General features: G+C 41.1%; 1 protein-coding gene across 2 annotated transcripts; it reads left to right on the top strand.

Moving 5' to 3' along the window:
* The first annotated feature begins 11 nt into the window (after nucleotides 1–11).
* Nucleotides 12–21007, top strand: CENPN (centromere protein N). Of its 2 annotated transcripts, none has more exons than XM_019979915.2 (11): nucleotides 12–285; nucleotides 2315–2495; nucleotides 3789–3834; nucleotides 6360–6419; nucleotides 6693–6769; nucleotides 11193–11369; nucleotides 12619–12720; nucleotides 14733–14796; nucleotides 16300–16412; nucleotides 18408–18534; nucleotides 18763–21006. In XM_019979915.2, the coding sequence occupies exons 2-11, from the start codon at nucleotides 2325–2327 to the stop codon at nucleotides 18843–18845; spliced, it is 1020 nt and encodes a 339-aa protein (XP_019835474.2). In that variant the 5' UTR covers nucleotides 12–285; nucleotides 2315–2324; the 3' UTR covers nucleotides 18846–21006. The 2 variants fall into 2 exon arrangements, with proteins under 2 accessions (XP_019835474.2, XP_070626467.1); XM_070770366.1 differs by lacking the exon at nucleotides 12–285 and adding an exon at nucleotides 440–621 and having other exon boundaries at nucleotides 18763–21007.
* Nucleotides 21008–21107: the final 100 nt, after the last annotated feature.

Here is a 21107-nt window from a genome sequence, read left to right on the forward strand (position 1 = left end):
GCTCGGCGCGTTTCACTTCTGTCGCTCTCCTCACGCGGTCCCCTGTGCCGAGGGTACAGTCCAGAGTTGGCGCCCCCCGGTGGGCGGGGCTCCAGGACGGCGGGACCTGCAATTGGTGGTTTTGAAGGTGCAGCGGGCGGGAACAGTCGATGAGGAGAGAGCCGGCCGGCGATGTGGGTACGAGAACCCGGCGGCGTGGGATCCGGCGGGATGTGGCGGGAGCCTAGAAGAAGCCACGTCCCACGACTCTGAGGCGACTCTCTTGTGACTGCCACGGGTCCCAAGGTGAGAGACTGGTCCTTGGTCTCGGGCCTGAGGCGGGGAACTTCAGTTGAGGCTTAGGCGAAGAGGGCGGAGACGCTGGGTCGTGACGTCACATCCGCCCTGGTGGGGCGGGGTCTTACGTAGGGCCTGCGTCGCGCTCGCGCCGCCCAGAGCTGTCAAGGGCTAAACAGTCTTCGGTTGCTGCTTCCTTCAGAATTTGGTGTTTCGATTTTGGGATAACCTTGGCGTCCGTCCTTTTTAGTCTCGCATTACTCCTGCTCCTTGTGGCAGCTCTTCGGCGGTGTATATTTACAGGGACCTTTTTGGTCATGCTTTCATTCAGCTGTTGTATCTCGTGTACGTACTATATGCCAGACACTGTGCCACGCGCAGCGAAGTAGAGAGAAGTTGGATAATCACAGGGAATCAGAAGAGTTTATTCAAGGGTTTCCAGTTTTATTGATGAGGTTGCATTCCCTCCATTCCCTCTTTCTACCAGAATTCTTTAGAATGACATTCCCATACTTTAGCCAGAATTAAGACTCTAATTGTAAAAATGCAGAAATCTCAAGCACTTCCCCAGCATTCCCCTCCCCTAGTTTAAATCATTGGGCCCAGGAGTCTGCGTTTTGACAACCACCTCCACCTCCAGTGTTTTTGATGGGGGACGTTGGTTTGATATTGTCACTGGCCAATCCTTCCCAGGTTGTTTATCTCCTCAGGCACGGCTTCTTAGGGAGAGTATCTAATACTTTGAGGCTTCCTATTCAACAAGTATTTCCACTAAGACAGTTCTTGGGCTGAAATTGTTCTAGATCCTAGGAAGGCAGATGTGAATAAGACAAACATAGTTCCTGCCCTGCTGCCGCTGCTGCTAAGTCGCTTCAGTCGTGTCCGACTCTGTGCGACCCCATAGACGGCAGCCCACCAGGCTTCCCCATCCCTGGGATTCTCCTGGCAAGAACACTGGAGTGGGTTGCCATTTCCTTCTCCAATGCATGAAAGTGAAAAGTCAAAGAGAAGTCGCTCAGTCGTGTCTGACACCAGCGGCCCCATGGACTGCAGCCCACCAGGCTCCTCCGTCCATGGGATTTTCCAGGCAAGAGTACTGGAGTGGGGTGCCATTGTGGAGCTTAATCATATATAATCATATAATATAATCATATGCCATTCAACAAACATTTAAATGGTAGAAATAATTCATAGCCACGATCCTTTTAGGGGAATCTCTTCTGTTTGTCCTTGTGTATCCTGTAGTCTTGGTGGAAGCGGATGAGATTGACAGACTGACTTCTGCTTCTTGTCATAAACACGGCCCTCCTCACCTCCTCCTCTGTGCCTTTTCACTCTCCTCTCTGGCCTGTCTGGAGGCCTCCTTCTCCCCTTGATGGCTGCAAGGCTTTTGTGCTTGCTGTTCCGTCTGCCTGGAGAGCTCCTCCAACAACCAGCCACATGGCTCACTCTTCCTCCCCCAAGAATTGGCTGGAATGCCGCCTTCTCTCAGGCCTGCTCTCCATTCCCCTCTTCCCCCCACCCATTCCCAGCCTGCTCCATATTCACTGCTACTAGCTTCCTAACATTGCTCCCTTTTCTCCTCAGCGCTTACCAGTTTTAACATTTTTTGTGATTTTCCTGTTACCTGTCTCTCCCAGCTAGGAAGGACACTTCCTACTGGCAGGAATTTTTGTCATTTTTGGTTAAAGCTCTATCCCCTGTGCCTAAAAAAGTGCCTGGCACTCATGGGTGCTTAGTAATTTGATACATGAATAAGTAAATGAGTGAATGATTCACTTACTATTGCTATCAAAAGATCAAAATACTCTAGCCAAGAAAGGAGAGAGAATACTAATTTTTAAAAACCTTAAAACATGTTTAAATGTACACTTAAGAGAAAATCCTCTTGTTGAAATACTCCGCAGAATGGCTGAAAAATTTGGGTGTTTGACATACAAATCATAATTCTGGCTAAAATTATGATGCTGAAAATTCACTAACTTGTACTTTTGTGTTTGCTTAATACTTTGTTGTACTGTTTTTATTTTTATTAAAGTGCCAAAGAGATGGATGAAACTCTTGCCGAGTTTTTCAGGAGGACCATCTTGAAAATCCCAATGACTGAAATGATGACAATCCTAAAAACCTGGAATTTTTTGTCTGAAAATCAACTGCAGACCGTAAACTTTCGGCAGAGAAAGGAATCTATTGTTCAGGACTTGGTTCTGCTTTGTGAGGTAACAGTGTTCAAAGTGATTAACCTTGAATATCACGCTACCCTTTGGTTTTCCTCTCTCTTTCCTTTCCTTAGTCCAAAAGAGATTTACGTAGCTCTAGGCTGTGACTGAGGAGGGCTCTGTCCCACTATAGTGGAAAAGGTGCTAATTTTTAATTGGATTTTTCAACTTACAAAGAATGCTTACAAACTAGTGAGAAGAAAAAAAGTGAATACCAAGGAAGAAGAAACAAAGAAGTTAAAATAACGAGCAGTATTCTTTTTTTAAACTCTCAGATTGTCAAAGATGAAAAGATAATACTCAAATATGTTGATCAAGTTATGCAGAAAGAGACACTCTCTTTCACATGTATTTATTTACTTATTTGCTTTTTATTTTAAAGTGATTTCAGGCTTTCAGAAAAGTTGCAAGTATAGTACAAAGAATTTTACTATACCCTTATATACCCAGTATACCCTTCCCTCATTCATTTTTAAATAAATATACTTTATGACCCAGCAGTTCCACTTCTGGATATTTAAATATATAAAAAACATAAAAAATAAGGAGGTATATATGATATTATAATTGATAAACATTTATATATCTAGTTATATATAAATGGTTACATATAAATAAAGATGTTAACTAGCATTATTTACACACAAAAAATTGGAACTAACTATACTTAGGAGATGAGATAAAAAATGTTGCATCCACTTAACAAAATATTCTTCGATCATTAAAAAGAATAAACTAGATCTTTATGTATAACATTAAAAGAAACTATATACTATGTGAACATACAAATGTGTATGTATAGAGTAGTAGTTCTCAGCTGAGATGGTTTTGCTCCCAGAAGACATGACATCTGGAGATGTTTCTGGTTGTTAAAACTGGGAGTGGGCGCTGCTGGCTTCCAGGGGATAGAGGCCAGGAATGTTCCTTTACATTCTAGGACAGCTTCCACAAGACAGATGTATCTGACTCAAAATGTCACTCAAGCCTGGTTGAGAAATGCTGGTATAGAGGAGGTGTGGAAGGATACCATTGATTGAAAAAAACAAACAGAAAGTTAAAAGTGATCAATGAAGAGTAGATAGTGGGAGAACAGTTGTGAGAGCCCGTACTGGGACATGAATCGGAAGCCATATTTGTTACTTAACAGAAGAACATAGTTGGGAGACACGTTGTCAGTACAGTATGGAGAGGGCCCTCGTAGTTTGTCCTTAGCAACCCTAAAATGTGCTGTAGATGGAGTGGAACCAAACCTGTCACCATAATTACTAAAAGTATTATTATAATCTCTTTCAGGAGAACCATGCGAGTCTCAATGACGCAGCCCATTTAGACATCATTTGTAAGTCTTGGTGATTTGTATTTACACTTAACCAGTCCAGTTTCATCAGAGAGGCAGTTTTGTATGTGATGGCTCAGATTTTAAAGTGAAGCTGACCTGGTTTCATATTTCAGCTCTGTCACTTACCAGTCTGTGTCCTTTACCAAGTCATGTCACCTTTTTCTAAGCTTCAGACTTTTCCTAAATCAAATGGACATAATAACAACCTGTATTTCACAGGATCATTGTGAGGGTTAAGTAAGATAAGACTTGAAAAGTTCTTATCACAATAATTGGCACATAGTAAATATTTGCTAGGCTTTGTATTATTGCTAACAGAATTTGAAAATATATTTCTGAGAATTTGTTATAATTACAGTGCCGCTTGTAAGGATAAAACTGACTGGACTTGCACGTGGTGTGGTCAAGGGGGTACTGAGTGAGAGAGGCAGGCACGGCTCCGGGGTCTGCATGTGCCACTAGAAAGAAAATGGACCCCTGACTAAGACAGTGGACACTAGAAGTGGACCAAGCTTGTCACAAAGATCATGGGTTAGTCTCAGATATGTACTATTCAAGGAAATGTCAGCATTTGTACTTAATTCTTTGCCATTTATCATGAACTTCTGCATGGTGTTTAAAAGAATCATTATCAACAAAAAATGATTCATCTCCATTATTAATATAACAACCTTATTCAGAGATCATTTAGCAGGCCATCTGAATTCTGAAACACAGAACCAAGGAAGAATATACTAGAAAGAAACAAAACCCTTTGGATGCTGTCTTTAAGGGCAGACATCACATTGTACCCGATTACACCTGTTTTAGACAAAACTAGATCATGAAGATTTCTCAGGCCATCACCATAAACAGACTGGATAGGGAGAGAACACTAAGGCACCAAAAAAGAAAAAAAAAAAGACACAGGGCAAGAAAAATAATAGTTCAAAGGCACAGCAGGTTGGTGTCCTTGAGTGTTGGAGCCCACAGTCCCTCTTTTTGGGGTGCAGAGCACCTTGGTCCTAGGTCCAAAGACACGGATGCAGATGGGGGTCAGCACAGGGACGGAGTAAAGCCAGGATGATGATGTGCTAGGACTGAGCTCAATAACTTACTGGATCCATTTTTAATCCAAGATACTCTTAAGTTTGTAACTCCTAAAGGGTGCCTTCTGTATCATACATTCATCCATTCATTCAGTCAGTCATCAAATACATATATTTAATGCCAGCCAGTACTCTTGCCTGGAAAATCCCATGGACAGAGGAGCCTGGTAGACTGCAGTCCATGCGGTCATGAAGAGTCAGAGACGACTGAGCCACTTCCCTTTCATTTTTCACTTTTCACTTTCATGCATTGGAGAAGGAAATGGCAACCCACTCCAGTGTTCTTGCCTGGAGAATCCCAGGGACGGGGAGCCTGGTGGGCTGCCGTCTATGGGGTCGCACAGAGTTGGACACGACTGAAGCGACTTAGCAGCAGCAGCAGCAGTGGCTAGACACTGGGAATAAGATGAACAAGACTAAGTCCAGTATGAACAAGACTAAGTCCAGTATCCCATGTGTACAAGCAAGTGTACAAATGAACATCTAAATATATGCTGTAATGTCAGGTAGTGATAAGTGCCAAGAAGGAAACTAGAGCAGGGCAGAATGTTGTTATTGTTGTTCCGTTGCTAAGTCACCGACTCTTTGTGACCCCATGAACTGCAGCACACCCGGCTTCCCTGTGCTTCACCATCTCCCAGAGCTTGCTCAAACTCAGGTCCATTGAGTCGGTGATGCCATCCAACCATCTCATCCTCTGTCGTCCCCTTCTCTTCCTGCCTTCAATCTTTCCCAGCATCAGGGTCTTTTCTAATGAGTTGACTGTTCGCATCAGGTGGCCAAAGTATTAGAGCTCCAGCTAAAGCATCAGTCCTTCCAATGAGTATTCAGGGTTGATTTCCTTTAGGATTGACTGGTTTGATCTCTTGAAGTCCAAGGGACTCTCCAGCGTCTCCTCCAGCAGCACAGTTCGAAAGCATCAGTTCTTTGGTGCTCAGCCTTCTTTATGGTCCAGCTCTCACATCCATACATGACTACTGGAAAAACCATAGTGGGATGGGGGCTTCAATTTGGGTAGAGTGCTCAGGGAGGCCTTTTTGCATGGTGGCGTTTTAGTAGAGACCATAATGAGGTGCCTAAGGAGCTAGGAGAAGAGCGCAAAATAAGCAAAGTCGATGGAAACACCAGTGCCGGGAACATGTCATCGCTGGCTTGCTGGAGAGATGCAGCACTCTGTGGAGTAGACCTGTATGGACAGAATAAATGGTCTAAGAATAAAGGCTAAATCTCTACTGTGTTGAGTAATTCATTATAACTTATTTTATTGGAGTAAATTTAACCCATTGAAAATTTATATTTCAAAGAAAAATCTGCATAACTTAATTTGTAAATTATTGTTATTTTCTCCACTTTCACATTATTAAAAATATGTACTTATAAGCCCGTTGCTTGAAAGTTTTCTGACATGCAGTAATAAGCTGTTTCTTCCTCCCTCAGATACTCAGTTTCATCGGCACCAGAAAATTTGGGATGTTTTTCAGATGAGTAAAGCACCAGGTGATGTTTCTCATTTTAAACACTTGTATTTGATATTTGGGCAATTTAAAAAGGAACAGCAGCATATTCCTCTTAAGTCTCTTCTTTCCAAATGAAGTGATTATTACTCATGTATAGAAAAGTGAGAACTCTATTTGGTGATGCTGAGTCAGAGATACTGGCAGTGTTTGTGTGATTTGATCATTATTGTTCTTACCTTCAGGGTCTTTGCAAATGTATTGAAGACAGTGTAGCTCCCCTGATTTTTCTTGATTTTTCTTTTCACTTTGACAGGTGACGACATTGATCTTTTTGATATGGAACAATTCAAAAGTTCATTCAAGAAAATTCTTCAGAGAGCATTAAAAAATGTAAGAATAGAATTTATCTGAATTTCCATGAGATTCAATTTCACGGCACCCATGCACTTAAAATTCATCACTACCTTGTTTTTTTAATTTGCAAGAATTTCAGTTAGTAATATTCCATACTATTCTACTCAATATCAAAGACAAACTCTGCTCATCGTAAAAACTTTCTGCTCGCCTTAGCTTTCAGTTCAGGGGTTCTGCTTCTTTCTCAAGAGCAGCACTGCCCAGTAGGACTCTGCATTGATGGCAGTGTTCTAGATCAGAGATGTCTAGCACCAGCCAAGCAGCTATATGTGGCTGCCAAGAACCTGAAGTGTGGCTGGTTTGACTGAGAATCTAAAAATGATCGTCTTATTTAACAATAATGAATTTTACTTAAATGGCCCTGGGTGGCTCCTGGCTGCGGTTTGGTCATTGTAGCTCGAGAGCCAAGCACCACTTCAACATCTTGTCATAGGCTGAGGTGATAGCCTTCTCACAGCCTCCCCTGCTTCATTCCCTTCCCACCTGACTCTGCCTTAGTCCTCCTTGCATAGAGGAAGACTAGCAAATGCCCCAAATTCTGTCCTATCCACCTCACTATGCCCATCCTCTGGCACATTGGTGTTCCCTTTTGGAGCATATTTTGATTCTCAAACTCCTTGACTTGTCTCTCCATCCCCTTTAGTCCAGTTTAGTCACTCAGTCATGTCCAACTCTTTGCGACCCCATGGACTGCAGCACAACCAGGCTTCCCTGTCCTTCACCAACTTCTGGAGCTTACTCAAACTCATCCATCGATTCGGTGATGCCATCCAACCATCTCATCCTCTGTATTCCCTTCTCCTCCTGACTTCAATCTTTCCTGGCATCAGGGTCTTTTCCAATGAGTCCTTTGCGTCAGGTGGCCAAAGTATTGGAGTTTCAGCTTCAACATCAGTCCTTCCAATGAATATTCAGGGTTGATTTCCTTTAGGATGGACTGGTTTGATCTTGCAGTCCAAGTTACTCTCCAGAGACTTCAACACCACAGTTCAAAAGCATCAATTCTTCGGCGCTCAAATTTCTGCATGGTCCAGCTATCACATCTATACATGACTAATGGAAAATCACAGCTTTGACTAGATGGACCTTTGTTGGTAAAATAATGTCTCTGCTTTTTAATATGCTGTCTAAGTTGGTCATAGGTTTTCTTTCAGGGAGCAAGCGTCTTTTAATTTCATGGCCGCAGTCACTATCTGCAGTGATTTTGGAGCCCAAGAAAATAAAGTCTGTCACTGTTTCCATTGTGTCCCCATCTATTTGCCATGGAGTGATGGGACCAGATGCCATGATCTTGGTTTTCTGAATGTTGAGCTTTAAGGTTTTTCACTGTCCTCTTTCACCTTCATCAAGAGGCTCTTCAGTTCCTCTTTGCCTTCTGCCGTAAAGGTGATGTCACCTCCATCCCCTTTCCTCATCCTTTAGTCTGGAACTGGTCCTGCTTTCTACTTATCCACCTGTCACCGAACATGTGCCCTCATCTCCTTTCTTACAAGGACCCTTCTGTGTGCTCTGCATTCATCTCCTGCATCCTCATCCGATTTTTCTGCTCTATTTTTCTCTGTTCTCTTTTGTATCCTTACTCCCTTCCCTCATCTGCTTCCTACTCTACTGCTTAGAAACATGCTTAATTCTCAGAGAAAATACATCCTTTCCCCAGGCTTATCCTCAAGCCCTGCTTTTTCTGCCACAAGACTCTTGGAGGGAAATATTTCTTCTTGTTCCTGCTGTGCCCCCCACATGGAAGGAATCCCACCGGCCCCTCCCCATTGCCCCCTTCACTTATCTCCAGCAGGAGCACAAGCTTAGCCTGAGTTAGCAGCTGCCTGCAGAAAGCACCTACTCTGGTCTACTCCTCCAAGGGCCAGCTCTGCCCTAGCAGGGAGACCACTCACAGTGGTCCTGCCAGTGACCGTGTAGGCAACTCTTCCTGCTTCTGGTTTTGGTATCAGGGGGATCACTTGCTTGGAGCAAACTCCCCATTCCATTAATCATTAGTTTTTAAAACATTTTCATAACCCGTAAGACAAGTCAACCCTACCCCTACCCCCAATTATTTTTCTTTGTCAAAAATGTGCTAACCTTTCCTCCAAATGAATCTTAGAATCATTTTATGAGGTTTACAAAACAAAATCTTCAGCCTTTTGAGGGGGAACGTATTTATAAATTAATTCAAAGAAAACTGTAAACCAAAAGAAGATTTCTCTTTTTTATTATTATTATTTAAATTTTGTGAATAAGTTGTTATTTTGGATTATATTATTTGAAAACTTGTTACCATGAAATTGTGAACTCTGCAGAGCTTATAGGAGAGTCCCATCTGGACTGTGGGTATACTGCATGCACCTGCAAAGAGCCTCATAATTACAGAATCCCTGGCCAGTTCTCCAGGAATGTTGTAGATATATGGTCTGGACCCTTCTGGAAGCAGCCTTCTCATGAAGCTCAAACTGACTGGCTGACTCCTCTTGCAAAACTGCAGCCAGCACACCCACCCTACTTCACCCAAAACAAGAAAGCTAGAAAGCGTCTCCTCTCTCGGGTCCAGTTCAGAGTTTATGTGCATCTTCCTTCCCAGCACCTTCACTTGACGCCTTCACTTCACTCCCAGCTCCTCACTTGACGGCCTTTCCTGTTCCTCTTTTGGGCAGCAGGGATTTCTGTTCTCTGAACCCCAGGCCACCCCTACCATGCAAGGGGAAAAAGCGTCTGAAACACTCACATTTCCTCCTACTTTGATGCCCTTGTATTTCAGTTGTTAGATCTCTTCTCATCTCTACCATGGTCCGAAAGGTTTTGCCTCGTGAATGAATTTCAGGCACGCTAGCAGGGGCTGGTGGAGAAGGAAATGGCAACCCAGCCCAGTGTTCTTGCCTGGAGAACCCCACGGAGCCTGGCATGCCACAGTCCACGGGGTCGCGAAGAGTCAGACATGACTTAGAACAGCAGCAACAGCATGGCGCTGGGGCGACAAAGGGGCTTTTTTACTGGTCACATCTGTCCTGCTTGAAAGGCCAGCCGGAGAGTGACATGCTGTGTGCGCTGCAGGTTTTAGATGAGGATAAACAGGTAAAGGCCTTGGGTCTTTTCTGTCTGCCCTGTCCCTTTACTCTGAGCTGACCAGCACGTCCTCATCCCTTTCCTCAACCAGCTGAGGTCTCCTGGCTTATCTTTACCTTCCTCTGCATAACTTAACTAGTGGCTAGTTAACCCCACTTTCCCAAAGGCTGATGATGGCGACATCATGCCAAGTAGTATCTCCCGGTGCCCAGGACTGAAGAGTGACTCAGTGGCTGCTCTAGGACAGGTGTCTTAACCTTTTTGTGGCAACGATGCTTTCGCTGTTAGTGAAGCTTATGGACCACTTCTCAGAAGTGTGTTTTTAAATGCTGTAAAATAAAATCTACAGAATCACAGGGGAAACAAATGATAGTTACTGTAAAGGCATTAAGATGGCAAACTGATACAGTAATGCATGTGCTTCTTTATTAACACAATAAATAATCTCATAATGGGTCTAAAAACAACTAGCTTCAAAGTGCTAATAAGTGTAAATGATATTCTTAAGGCTCATGCAACAATTGTAATGTGATAAAAATACTTGAGATTTCTGTGGACAATAAAATAACATCCTAAAATTCTACTGTCTTGATGCCTACTTTCACTCCCTACTTGAAGGGAGATGCTAAATTTCACTTACGAATAAGGGATTGAACCCAGGTGGCCTACATTGTAGGCAGATTCTTTATTGTCTGAGCCATCAGGGAGGCCCACAAGTAAAGATGAAATAACTCCCCCCCGCCCCCACCAAGTCCAGAGATGCCCTGAATTCTAACCATTGACTTCAGGTTAAGAACTCCTTCCCGGAACCATGGGGGAGAGAAGCTGGTATGAGAGGGCACAGGAAGCGTAACTGGGGAGTGCTGGGTGGAGTGTGTGTGTGTGTGCGCGTGTGTGTGTGTATGTGAGAGAGAGAGGATTAACTGCACATCTTATCAGATAAAACTCTTCAAAATAGAAAGTTCTTGGGAAAACTTACAAAGAGACAAACTAAAAACTATGTTTTCCAGTTATTAAAGGTAGCCCATTTTCTGTCCCTTTCTACTATTTTTTTCAGGACAAAGCCCAAGAAATTATTGAAAATTTGTGATGTCATACACTGATTGTGGGATTTAAATTCTTTTTTTTTCCTTCCAAAAGACTTTGCAAGGCATGGATGTATCTTTACAAAGCAACCATAAAACACTTATCCAGAGATTTCCCAAATCACTGTAATGAGAAGTAAGAGAAAAACTGCCAGATTTCAGCCAGACAGTGACATCCTTCACCCCTAAAAAGCATCAGTTGTTGGTACAATATGATATGTTAATTAGGGAACTTATGTCTTTTTTTTTTTTTTAAGGTGACAGTCAGCTTCAGAGACGCCGAGGAGAACTCGGTATGGATTCGAATTGCCTGGGGAACACAGTATAAAAAGCCAAACCAGTACAAACCTGCTTACGTGGTATACTATTCCCAAACTCCATATGCCTTCACTTCGTCCTCCCGACTGAAGAGCAATCTACCCCTTCTGGGTCAGGTATGGAACCAACCACTATAAGCGGTATTGTTGTTGTTCAGTTGGTAAGTTGTGTCCGGCTCTTGGCAGCCCCACGGACTGCAGCACGCCAGGCTTCCCTGTCCTCCACTATCCTGGAGTTTGCTCAAGTGCATGTCCATTGAGTCGGCGATGATGCTATCTACCCATCTCATCCTCTGCTGCCCTCTTCTTTTGCCTTCAGTCTTTCCCAGCATCAGGGTCTTTTCCAATTGAGTCAGCTCTTGCATTATCCTTATCTCAGGGCCATGTAGGTTTAAACTTCTCAATATCATTTGATGTAAAATACCACCCATAATTCTTGATCTCCTAAAATAAGGAGCAGGAAGTACTATTATTCTGCAAGTGAGAGCACGGCATCAGCATTGGTTTAGAACTCTTCATTAGTGTCTCAAAATCGAGAAGTAATGCACAATTGAGGTAAAAATCCAACCAACGAAGTCTCTAAACAATCTTTTAAGACTTCATACCCCTTTTCCCAATCCCACTCACCCAAAGTAACTGCTTTTAATTGTTTTGCTGGTTCCTTTCGGAAGATGTTTTATTACAGAAACCAGAGTGGTACATAGGGTCTATAATTTGCTTTTTCTATTTGCATTTTTGCATGGCAGTGTCATTGTAGTATTAACAACTAATCATCAAAAATGGTAACATTTGCATATTCATCCTTTATTCTTTTTTTTTTTTTAAAGTGTCCGATCTTCGTGGTTCAACCTTCCTGGGTGCTTTTCTGAATCCACATTTTTGCTGAATAAAAAAGTTAAACCCACAATCTCTTTTTCAATGTCACCCCCTCATCCTTTATTCTTAACTCTCACCTTAATTTATCACAATTCCTAACTTTAAACAGGATCATTCTGGGACTTCCCTGGCAGTCCAGTGGTTAAGACTCTGTACTTCCACTGCAGGGGGCATGGGTTCAGGCTTTGGTTGGGGAACTGATATCCTGCCTGCTGTGTAGTTTGACCAAAAAAAAAAAAAAAATAGGATCTGTTTTCTAAAAATGGTACAAAAGATCTTGCCTTTCTGAGGATCTTAATGCCACTAGCCACTGTTTTTGTTTTTCAAGCTGAGTAACAGACCATGAGATTTAATTGTTCTGGATTTCTTTTCACTTTTAAGTAAAAATTATTCACTGATTACAACTCCTACATTTTGTCTGAACAAGTATTATAAATAAAGAGATAGACACAGTAATGTTATTAATAATCTTGCTAATTTTCATTTCAAGGCACTGACAGTTGCTAGCAAACACCATCAGATTGTGAAAATGGACCTCAGAAGCCGGTATCTGGACTCTCTTAAGGCTATTGTTTTTAAACAGTATAATCAGGTGAGCCCATCTTTGACTCTATTTAAACCTGAGTCTCCATTTTCTCTTTCATGCATAATTTAGAAGTTAAGCAGGTAGGAAAGTCTACCTCCAACAACAGGAGATCACATTAGATGTCCCTGAAGTGGAGAAAGATTTCAGCAAACATGATAGGAAATAAGATAATTCCTCACTTTCATCTTTTCATAACTGTATTGTTTATACTGCCCATTGGTCATTGGAGTGTATGTTATAGGGCCCCTGTTTCCTAATCAGCTATTCCAATCAGAATTTATTTTCTCTTCAGAGTAACTTGACATTATCTTTTGAAGCTGATTATATTCTTTTATGCAAGAGAGAAGCAGAATTTTTTGTCCCACTAGTCAAGTAAGTGATATAGGAATTAAAAGAGGAAGCATTGGTTTATGAATTCCCACAGTTTATTTGTCAAAATTATTTGAGTGTATTGACAGAAAACAACAAAATCCTGTAAAGCAATTATCCTTCAATAAAAAAAAATAAAAAAAGTTTTATTAACACCTTTCAGCTATTTACTTTTCACTTGGCAAACATGAAACATTTTCAATACTGAATTTTACTGAGGGCAAATTAATGGTAATTTGTTCAACTGAGTTTCAATAAAATGAGCTTTGCATTTGAATGTTAAAAAAAAAATTATTTGAGTGTGGAACTTCCCTAGCAGTTCAGTGGTTAAGACTTCACTTCCAAAGCAATGGGCATGGGTTCAATCCCTGGTCGGGAAGCTAAGATCCCACGTGCCATGCTGTGTAAGTCAAAAAAAGAAAAAATGTTCTGGTCAAATATCAAGGCATATTATCCTGGGCCAATCTGGTACAAAGGGTATAACCATAATTCCTCATAACTTCATGAGGTGTGTCTAGTGTACTAGGAGTAAAACAAACAAACAAAAAAACCTATGAAGAAAAAAAATTATTTGAATGTATTTTTTCCTTTTAATGATAATGGATCTGGCCTTGCTCCAAGGCTCAGGGTTGTTGTTGTGTTTTTTTTCCCCTCTCTGCATGGCATCTGTGTGCTCATATGTTCAGACTCCTATAGAATTGTTAAGACTGTGTATCTTCGAGCCCCTAGGTATGTTCTACTTATGTATTTTCATCTGTTCTAAGTAGAAAGAAGTGATGGCTTTCTGCAAGCTACTCTTTAAAGAAAACAAGCTTAACATTAAGAAGTTGCATACATATACGTTCCCATATGTAAAACAGATAGCCAGTGGGAATTTGCTGTTATGATGCAGGTAGCTCACACCTGGTGCTCTGTGTCAACCTGGAGGGGTGGGATGGGTGGGAGGTGGGAGGGAGGGTCAGGAGAGAAGGGACATATGTATACCCATGGCTGATTCATGTTGATGTATGGCAGAAACCAACACAATACTGTAAAGCAATTATCCTCCAATTAAAAATATTTTTTAAAAAAGTTAGATAATGATTTTCCCCCATAGCACCTTCCCTCTTACCTACCTGCCTCCTACCAAATTGTATTAATATCAACAGTTCTGCTATGATTAGGTGCATTTCTAGAAAAACTCATCAAATACTTGATTATAAAAACAGTGCTTTCAGTGGGGGAAAGTGAGTGAAGGAGTCTGGGAGATTTAGACTTACAGCAGGAAAGTTATTTTTCTGTAAGCAATGTCAGTGAGGTTTTTTTCCACAGTTATAAAGACATAAAGCTGCAGCATCACATTGTAAAGGCTGCCTTTGATTTCTCTAGCTTTTGGCTCAGCAGCTATAGTTCTTCCAGATACACTTTTATGTTAACAAGGTACAGAGTTCCTCAAACAAAGCAGCCTTGTTGCTGGCCCCGGCAGCCTCTGTCAATATCGCTCTAGGAGAAATGCTCAACTCAGTCTGCATAGGGCCTCAAATATCTGTGTTGGGAAAAACGAAAGATAAGATTCGCCATACTTTTGTGCACTAAAACCAATTAATATCTATACTTTGAGGTGATAAAATTAAGAAAGCATTTACTTTTTTCTGTTTTCTTTTTCCTAGAGCTTTGAAACTCACAACTGTACTACATCTCTACAAGAAGGAAGCCTTGGGCTAGATATAAATAGTATGTGTATTTTAAGATAAAAACTGAAATTTGGAAGGACATTCCTTTTCAGATTTCTCTCACCCAGTAAAACATTTCTGTACCAGGATTGTGATTCAAAAGTATCTCCTGTTTTCAGAAAACTGAAAAGTAAATTTCTGTTGAAGTGGGGAAGCTAAGCTAATATAGGTCTCCTTTAGAATTTGCTAGAATGGCATCTAATCATAATCACAACCAAAACAAACAATTAAATAATTTAACTGAGCATTTCTTCTGTGCCAGGCACCATACTAAGGTGTTTATATGTATCATTTCCTTAATCTTCACAGCAGTCCCATGAACAAGCTCTTTTCATGAGAAAAGAGGGGTAGAAAACTGGGTTTCAGAGAGGTTTAGTAACTTGCTGAGCAGAATCACATAACTAGGAATCAGCAAAGCCAGAAGAAAAACCGAATCTGAGCCTGGAGCCCAGGATCTTAATGCATTGGGTAAATTGCTTCCCAAGTACTTTATTGCACTTCGTGGGTATTTCGCTTTTTACACATTGAAGGTTTGTGGCCACCCTGTATTGAGCAAATCTGTGGGCACCATTTTCCCAGTAGCACTGGCTCAGGTCGTGTCTCTGTCACAGTTTCTCGCAGTGTTTCAGACTTTTTCATTTTTGTTACGGTGATCAGTGATCTTTGATGTTACTATTGTAAAAGATTACAACTTGCTGAAGGCTCAGATGATGGTCAGCATTTTTTAGCAATAAAGTACTTTCTAATTAAGCCATGTATATTGTCCTCTTAGACATAATACTGTTGCACATGTAATAGACCACAGTACGATATAAACATAACTTTCGTATGCACTGGGAAACCAAAAAACTCATGTGAGTCACTTCATTGCAGTGGTATAGAACTGCACCCACTTATTTCTGAGGTGTGCCTGTAATCAGAGTCGTGACCATATCACCATTCATAGTTGACACGAGTCCATCCATAGAAAACCCAAGAAAATAGAATATGAAACTACTAATGCGGATCAGAAAGTTCGAAAATAGTGGTGGGGTATAATATACTATAAAAATGGAAACGTTCCTCTTTCTTGGCAGTGACTTAGCAGTAAAATGAAATGGTGCAGCCATTATGAAGTACACCATGCCTTTCCAATGGCATACGAACTGATATTGATTTCACGTTAAGTAAAGAAAGCAGGCTACAAAATTGTGTGTATTTTATAAACCCAGCCTTAAAAATACATATCTTTATTCACTGAAAAAAAGGGTTAGACAAATGTATTAAAATGTTAACAGTATTTATCTTTGTGTGGTAGGATTATGGGTGATTTTTATCTTCTTTCTTATCAACCTATATTTCTAACTTTCTACTTTATAAGAAATGATTACAATCAAGTGAAAAGGCAGTAAATGTTACTTCAAAATTTTATGAGCAAGTTGAAAGATTAGGAATGAAAGGATGATACTTTGTGGATGAAATACATTCCTAACAGCAGGTTTCTCTTAAAATCTTCCATCTATAGTGGATTCAAGGATCATTCATGAAAACAAAGTTGAAAAAGAAAGAGTGCAGAGAGTGACTCAAGAAATTTTTGGAGACTATCCTCAACCAAGACTAGAATTTGCACAATATAAGGTAGGATGTTGCTATAAACTAACTACAAGTTATCAATATTTTTTAAAAAGAACTAAAATTTCAAGTGGAAAACAATTCAAAGAAACTTATGTCATTCATTTGTCACTTTAATTTTGTATAATCTGAGTTAAAATAGACTTCTTTATCGTATTTAGTAAGTTCCTCTGTTGCAAAGGACAACCTTTGGAAATTTTGAATTTGCTTTTTCATTTCACCTTTTATATTAATCCAGATATGTGTAACCAGCTGTGATCTATATTTTTGACGGAAAAACAGATTGTATCCTTCTAGCCCATCCACACCTAGAATAGTGTTTGTGCGTGGTCAGTGCTCATAAATACTTATTGGACAAAAGATTGAAGAAATCAGTCATTATGTAGCCCAGTTGGCATCACATAGGGAAAAAAAACAGTAGCCTGCAAACCTGGCTCATTCCAGGAGTGAGTCACTGCCCACCAGGAAAGCCAGGTGGGGGGCAAGCCCTTGGCCACCATTAGCAAAATTCAAGATTTATATCATGACCACTCTAATCTAATAGTCATATTCATATTCATAACACTCTCCTCCCTTCAAACCTTCCAATAACATTCTTCCTGCTTAGAATTTTCTGCAGCTACAGGCCACACTTGAAGTCCACCAGTGATCTGCTTAGTCAGGCCCAACACCTGTTTGGTTTGGTTTGTTTTTAGTGGGAAAAGTTGATTTGACACCTTTCAAGTTAAGTTCCCTGAATGGCGGGTTTTAACCCAGTTCTTTTAAATATACCCTAAGACAGTCATTCTCCAAGTGTGGTCTCTGGGTCAGCAGCATCACCATCACCTGGGAATGGGTAAGAAATGCAGGTTCTTGGCCCCCCATAATCCTACTGGATAGGGGACTCTGGAGGTGGGTCCCAACCATCTGTTTTCACAAGCCCTCAAGCTGATTCTGCATAGAGAACCGCTGATCTAGGACACATAAGATTTAATCCACAAAACTTTGCTTTATACACATCTGAGAATGTGTCTATTCTATAAGTCAAGGTACGCATTTATTCATACCCGCTACTAAATTTCCCCTACCTCTTCTATTTTGAAAAATGCCAAACCTTCAGGAAACATGCACGAATACTTCAGTGAGCATCCATTTCCGCTTTGCTTCAAAATGTGCTCGTTGTTACCATTTAGCCACATTTGCTTTCTTTTCTCTTTCTTTGTTCTGAGCCATCTGAATTAGCGGCAGACATTACTCACCCTCTGCACTGCTTCATGCATGAGTGCTTCAGCATTCTGCCTCTAAATTTTAAGAATCATTTTAAGCAAAAAGCAAAAAGTTGAAGCTAGAGTCTAAGAGCCAAGTACCTATTGAAGTAGCAATACTTGGATATTTGATGATATGAGGAACTGTTAGTAATTTTCTTAGGTGTGCTAATGTGGAGGTGAAGTTTAGAAAAAATCCTTTTTAGGTATATATGGATATTACAAGCAGGATACTATGGTGTCTTGGATTTGCTTCAAAATAATCCAGTGGATATGGGCAGTAGGGAACAGGAGGTGGGGTAATAGATGGAACAAGACTGGTGATTGTTTCAGCTGAGTGATATGTATGGGGGACTCCTTACACTGTGCTCCTGTATGTTTCTTAAATTTTCTATAATAAGTTAAATTGTGGTAGTGACCCAAAACACATGAAATTTTTTTACATTGAAATGACAGATTACAAAAAATAGTGCTCATTTTCCATTAAGAATGTAAACCTAATGCTCAAGTAAAGGACATCCTGAGGGCAGGATCTCCTGCATGTCAGGCACTGTGCACCCTCGGCATTTTGTGTGCGATATTGCTGATATCCTGGTTTCCCCCAGTGTTTGCAATTAGCAATTTAAATGGTCCCACTCCCATTCATCCCTGTGTTTCTTGATAACAAGAATTAGTGAAACACATAATCCTGTCTCTTTATATTTTGCCATTGCAATTGATGTATTTAATAGTCATTTATAAATATATCTGATGACAGCTTGAAACGAAATTCAAAAGTGACTTAAACGGGGGCATCCTGGCTGAGAGAGAAGAGCCCCTCCGGTGCCTGGTAAAGTTCTCTAGCCCGCATCTTCTGGAAGCACTGAAATCCCTGGCCCCAGCCGGTAAGTCGTCAGCTTATTTCACCAGTGGGAATTAACAACACACTACATTTGACCCTCTCTGTGCTGACTAATTGCCTCTCAACTTTCTCATGGCTCCAGCCTGCTATTCCGTCATGCCTCGTTTTGAAAATATTCTGTTTCATTTAACGAGGGTCCATGATCCACCCTCTAATCTTGGCCATTTTTAAACTGATGTTTCATTTTCTTTTCTTTTTTTTTTAATTTTAGGTATTGCAGATGCACCACTTTCTCCACTGCTCACTTGCATACCCAATAAGGGAAAGAATTATTTTAAAATTAGAGATAAATAAGCTATATGTGGTTTTTGTTAAGTACAGCATCCTTGACTGTATTGCATATGAATTTTAGTTAATGACTAGCTGGAGAGCTTCTATCTACAAAACCTGTTTTAGAAATTCATCCTTGATATTGAAGATTTGGAAATGTTCAATGTAATTCTTGGGACTGATTCTTTCCTCCTGCCGCAAAGCATAGCAGTTGCGGGACTAAGATGTGACAGGATGTCTTTTCTTTCACTCCTGTCTCTCCTCAATCCCAGAGAGGTCTGGTTCCATTGGGATTTTCTCTTAAGACTTGGATCACAGAAATAAGCACTAAGAAACTACACCGAACTCAAAATTTTCTAAGAGAAGCATAAAATTGGTCCATTCAAAGGGCACATTTGGGCCCATTAAGTTATTATTGCAAGAGGTAGCCTACTAGGTGATTCAGTTATACAAAATAATGATTTCATTGTAAATATGATATTTCTCATAATCTATTTTATCACACATATGGCATTCAAACTGACTGGTAATATACCAATTTGTAAATAAAGATATTTAAAAACTGGTACATGAGTCACTTTTAGTGAAAATCCTTCAGTGATCATCACTAAATCACATGTCCTTTTATAATAACACTTTAAAACACAGTACCTATCTTGATCCACAAAGGATTTGGTGTTAAAACAACATATGTTACAATTATGATAGAATTAAAAGTGAGGAAATCTGGGCAAATGAAGGACAGAAAAAGAAACAGGAGGACAAAATAAAACCAGAGGTAAGATTACCATTGGGCTTCCCTGGTGGCTCAGTGGTAAAGAATCTGCCTGCAATGCAGGGGACCTGGGTTTGATCCCTGGGTCAGGAAGATCCCCTGGAGAAGGAAATGGCAACCCACTCCAGTATTCGTTCCTGGAGAATTCCATGGACAGAGAAGCCTGGCAGGGTACAGTCCATGGGGTCACAAAGAGTCAGACACAACTGAGCGACTAACACTAACTAACCCAGGCAGTCAGACTCAAGTCTGCCCTCTTGGACACCGAGCTGGAAGAAAGAAAAGCCTTATGGATGCTGTCTCACACGTGGGGTTTTTTTTTTGGCACACAATATTTTTAAAATCAGAATTAGTTACTCTGGTGGGCAAAACAGTACCCTTCTCAAAGATGTCCACATCCTAGTCCCTGGAATATATAAACCTGTTAACTTTGCAGATGGGGAAGTTATCCCATGTTTCCTGGAAGGACCCAATGTAATCACTAGGTCCTCAAAAGTTGGAATAGAAGAGAGCAGAGGGAGATGTGAGTACTGAAGAAATCAGAGTGATGTGAAGAGGGCGCGACTCACCATAAATGACTGAGAAGCTGGACAAAGCAAGTAAACAAGATTCTTCCGTAGAGTCTCCAGAAAAAAATGCAGCCAGGCCCACACCTTCATCTTCACCTAGTAGACTTATTTCAGACTTCTGACTTCCACAACTGAATAACAAACTGTTTCAGATCACCAGGTGTGTGTGGTAGCTTGTTACTGCAGCAGTAGAAAACAAGCAGAGCTGCTAATATATTAAAAAGTTGGGAGTTGTCACATAAAAATCCTGAAAAATAAACATGGCAATACCAAAGACTGGTAGCAGCTGCTCCAGTTAGGCTAGATCTCATTTCCCTGGGGTCCTCACCCCTCCCTTTTAGGTACGCCTGGCCTTCTACACTCATTTACTTGACCTATCTGGTCCCTCTTCCTACTTCGTTTTTGGAGCCCGGCCCTGAGTTACACTGTCTCCCCAAGAGTAATCAGATTTCACCAGTTAAAATACAGGCAAGTAAATCTACCGTCTCTAAAATTATTAACTCTGTCAATTATAACAGTTCTTTTGTTTGTATAATGTGACCTCAGGCTAGTTACTTGCCTCTCTGCAGATGAGGAAGAACTCATAGTATGTACCCGCGAGGGCTGTTTTGAGGACAAAATGAGATACTGGATGAAAAGTGCATTCCCCATGTGTGGTAAACAGATCATTCATTGTAATTAACAAGGTTCGGCCTCTGCTGCTCTTGAACACCTGGTTTATTTCTAATCTTTGGGAAGTAAAGTTCCCGAACGCATTGCTTTTTCTTGTATCCAACTTTTGCCCGAGGTTCAGATTTCTAGGAAGGCGAATGAGGCTCAGAGGGACCTACACGTCTTACCTGTTCCCAGGACCCCCTGTGAAGTTTTACACCCCGCCAGCCTCACCTGGCTGCGCTCCGCTGCAGACTTGCCCTCCGCCTCCGGCAGGGGGCGCCGCCGCCC

This window comes from Bos indicus, chromosome 18 (assembly GCF_029378745.1).
Source record: "Bos indicus isolate NIAB-ARS_2022 breed Sahiwal x Tharparkar chromosome 18, NIAB-ARS_B.indTharparkar_mat_pri_1.0, whole genome shotgun sequence".
Classification (NCBI taxonomy): Eukaryota; Metazoa; Chordata; class Mammalia; order Artiodactyla; family Bovidae; genus Bos; species Bos indicus.

Excerpts from the sequence above, each read along its gene's own strand:
- CENPN (XM_019979915.2), top strand. The coding sequence starts at position 2,325 with ATGGATGAAACTCTTGCCGAGTTTTTCAGGAGGACCATCTTGAAAATC. Across the intron at positions 11,370-12,618 it reads ATCTACCCCTTCTGGGTCAG|GCACTGACAGTTGCTAGCAA; the intron begins GTATGGAACCAA and ends TTTCATTTCAAG. Across the intron at positions 16,413-18,407 it reads TAGAATTTGCACAATATAAG|CTTGAAACGAAATTCAAAAG; the intron begins GTAGGATGTTGC and ends ATCTGATGACAG.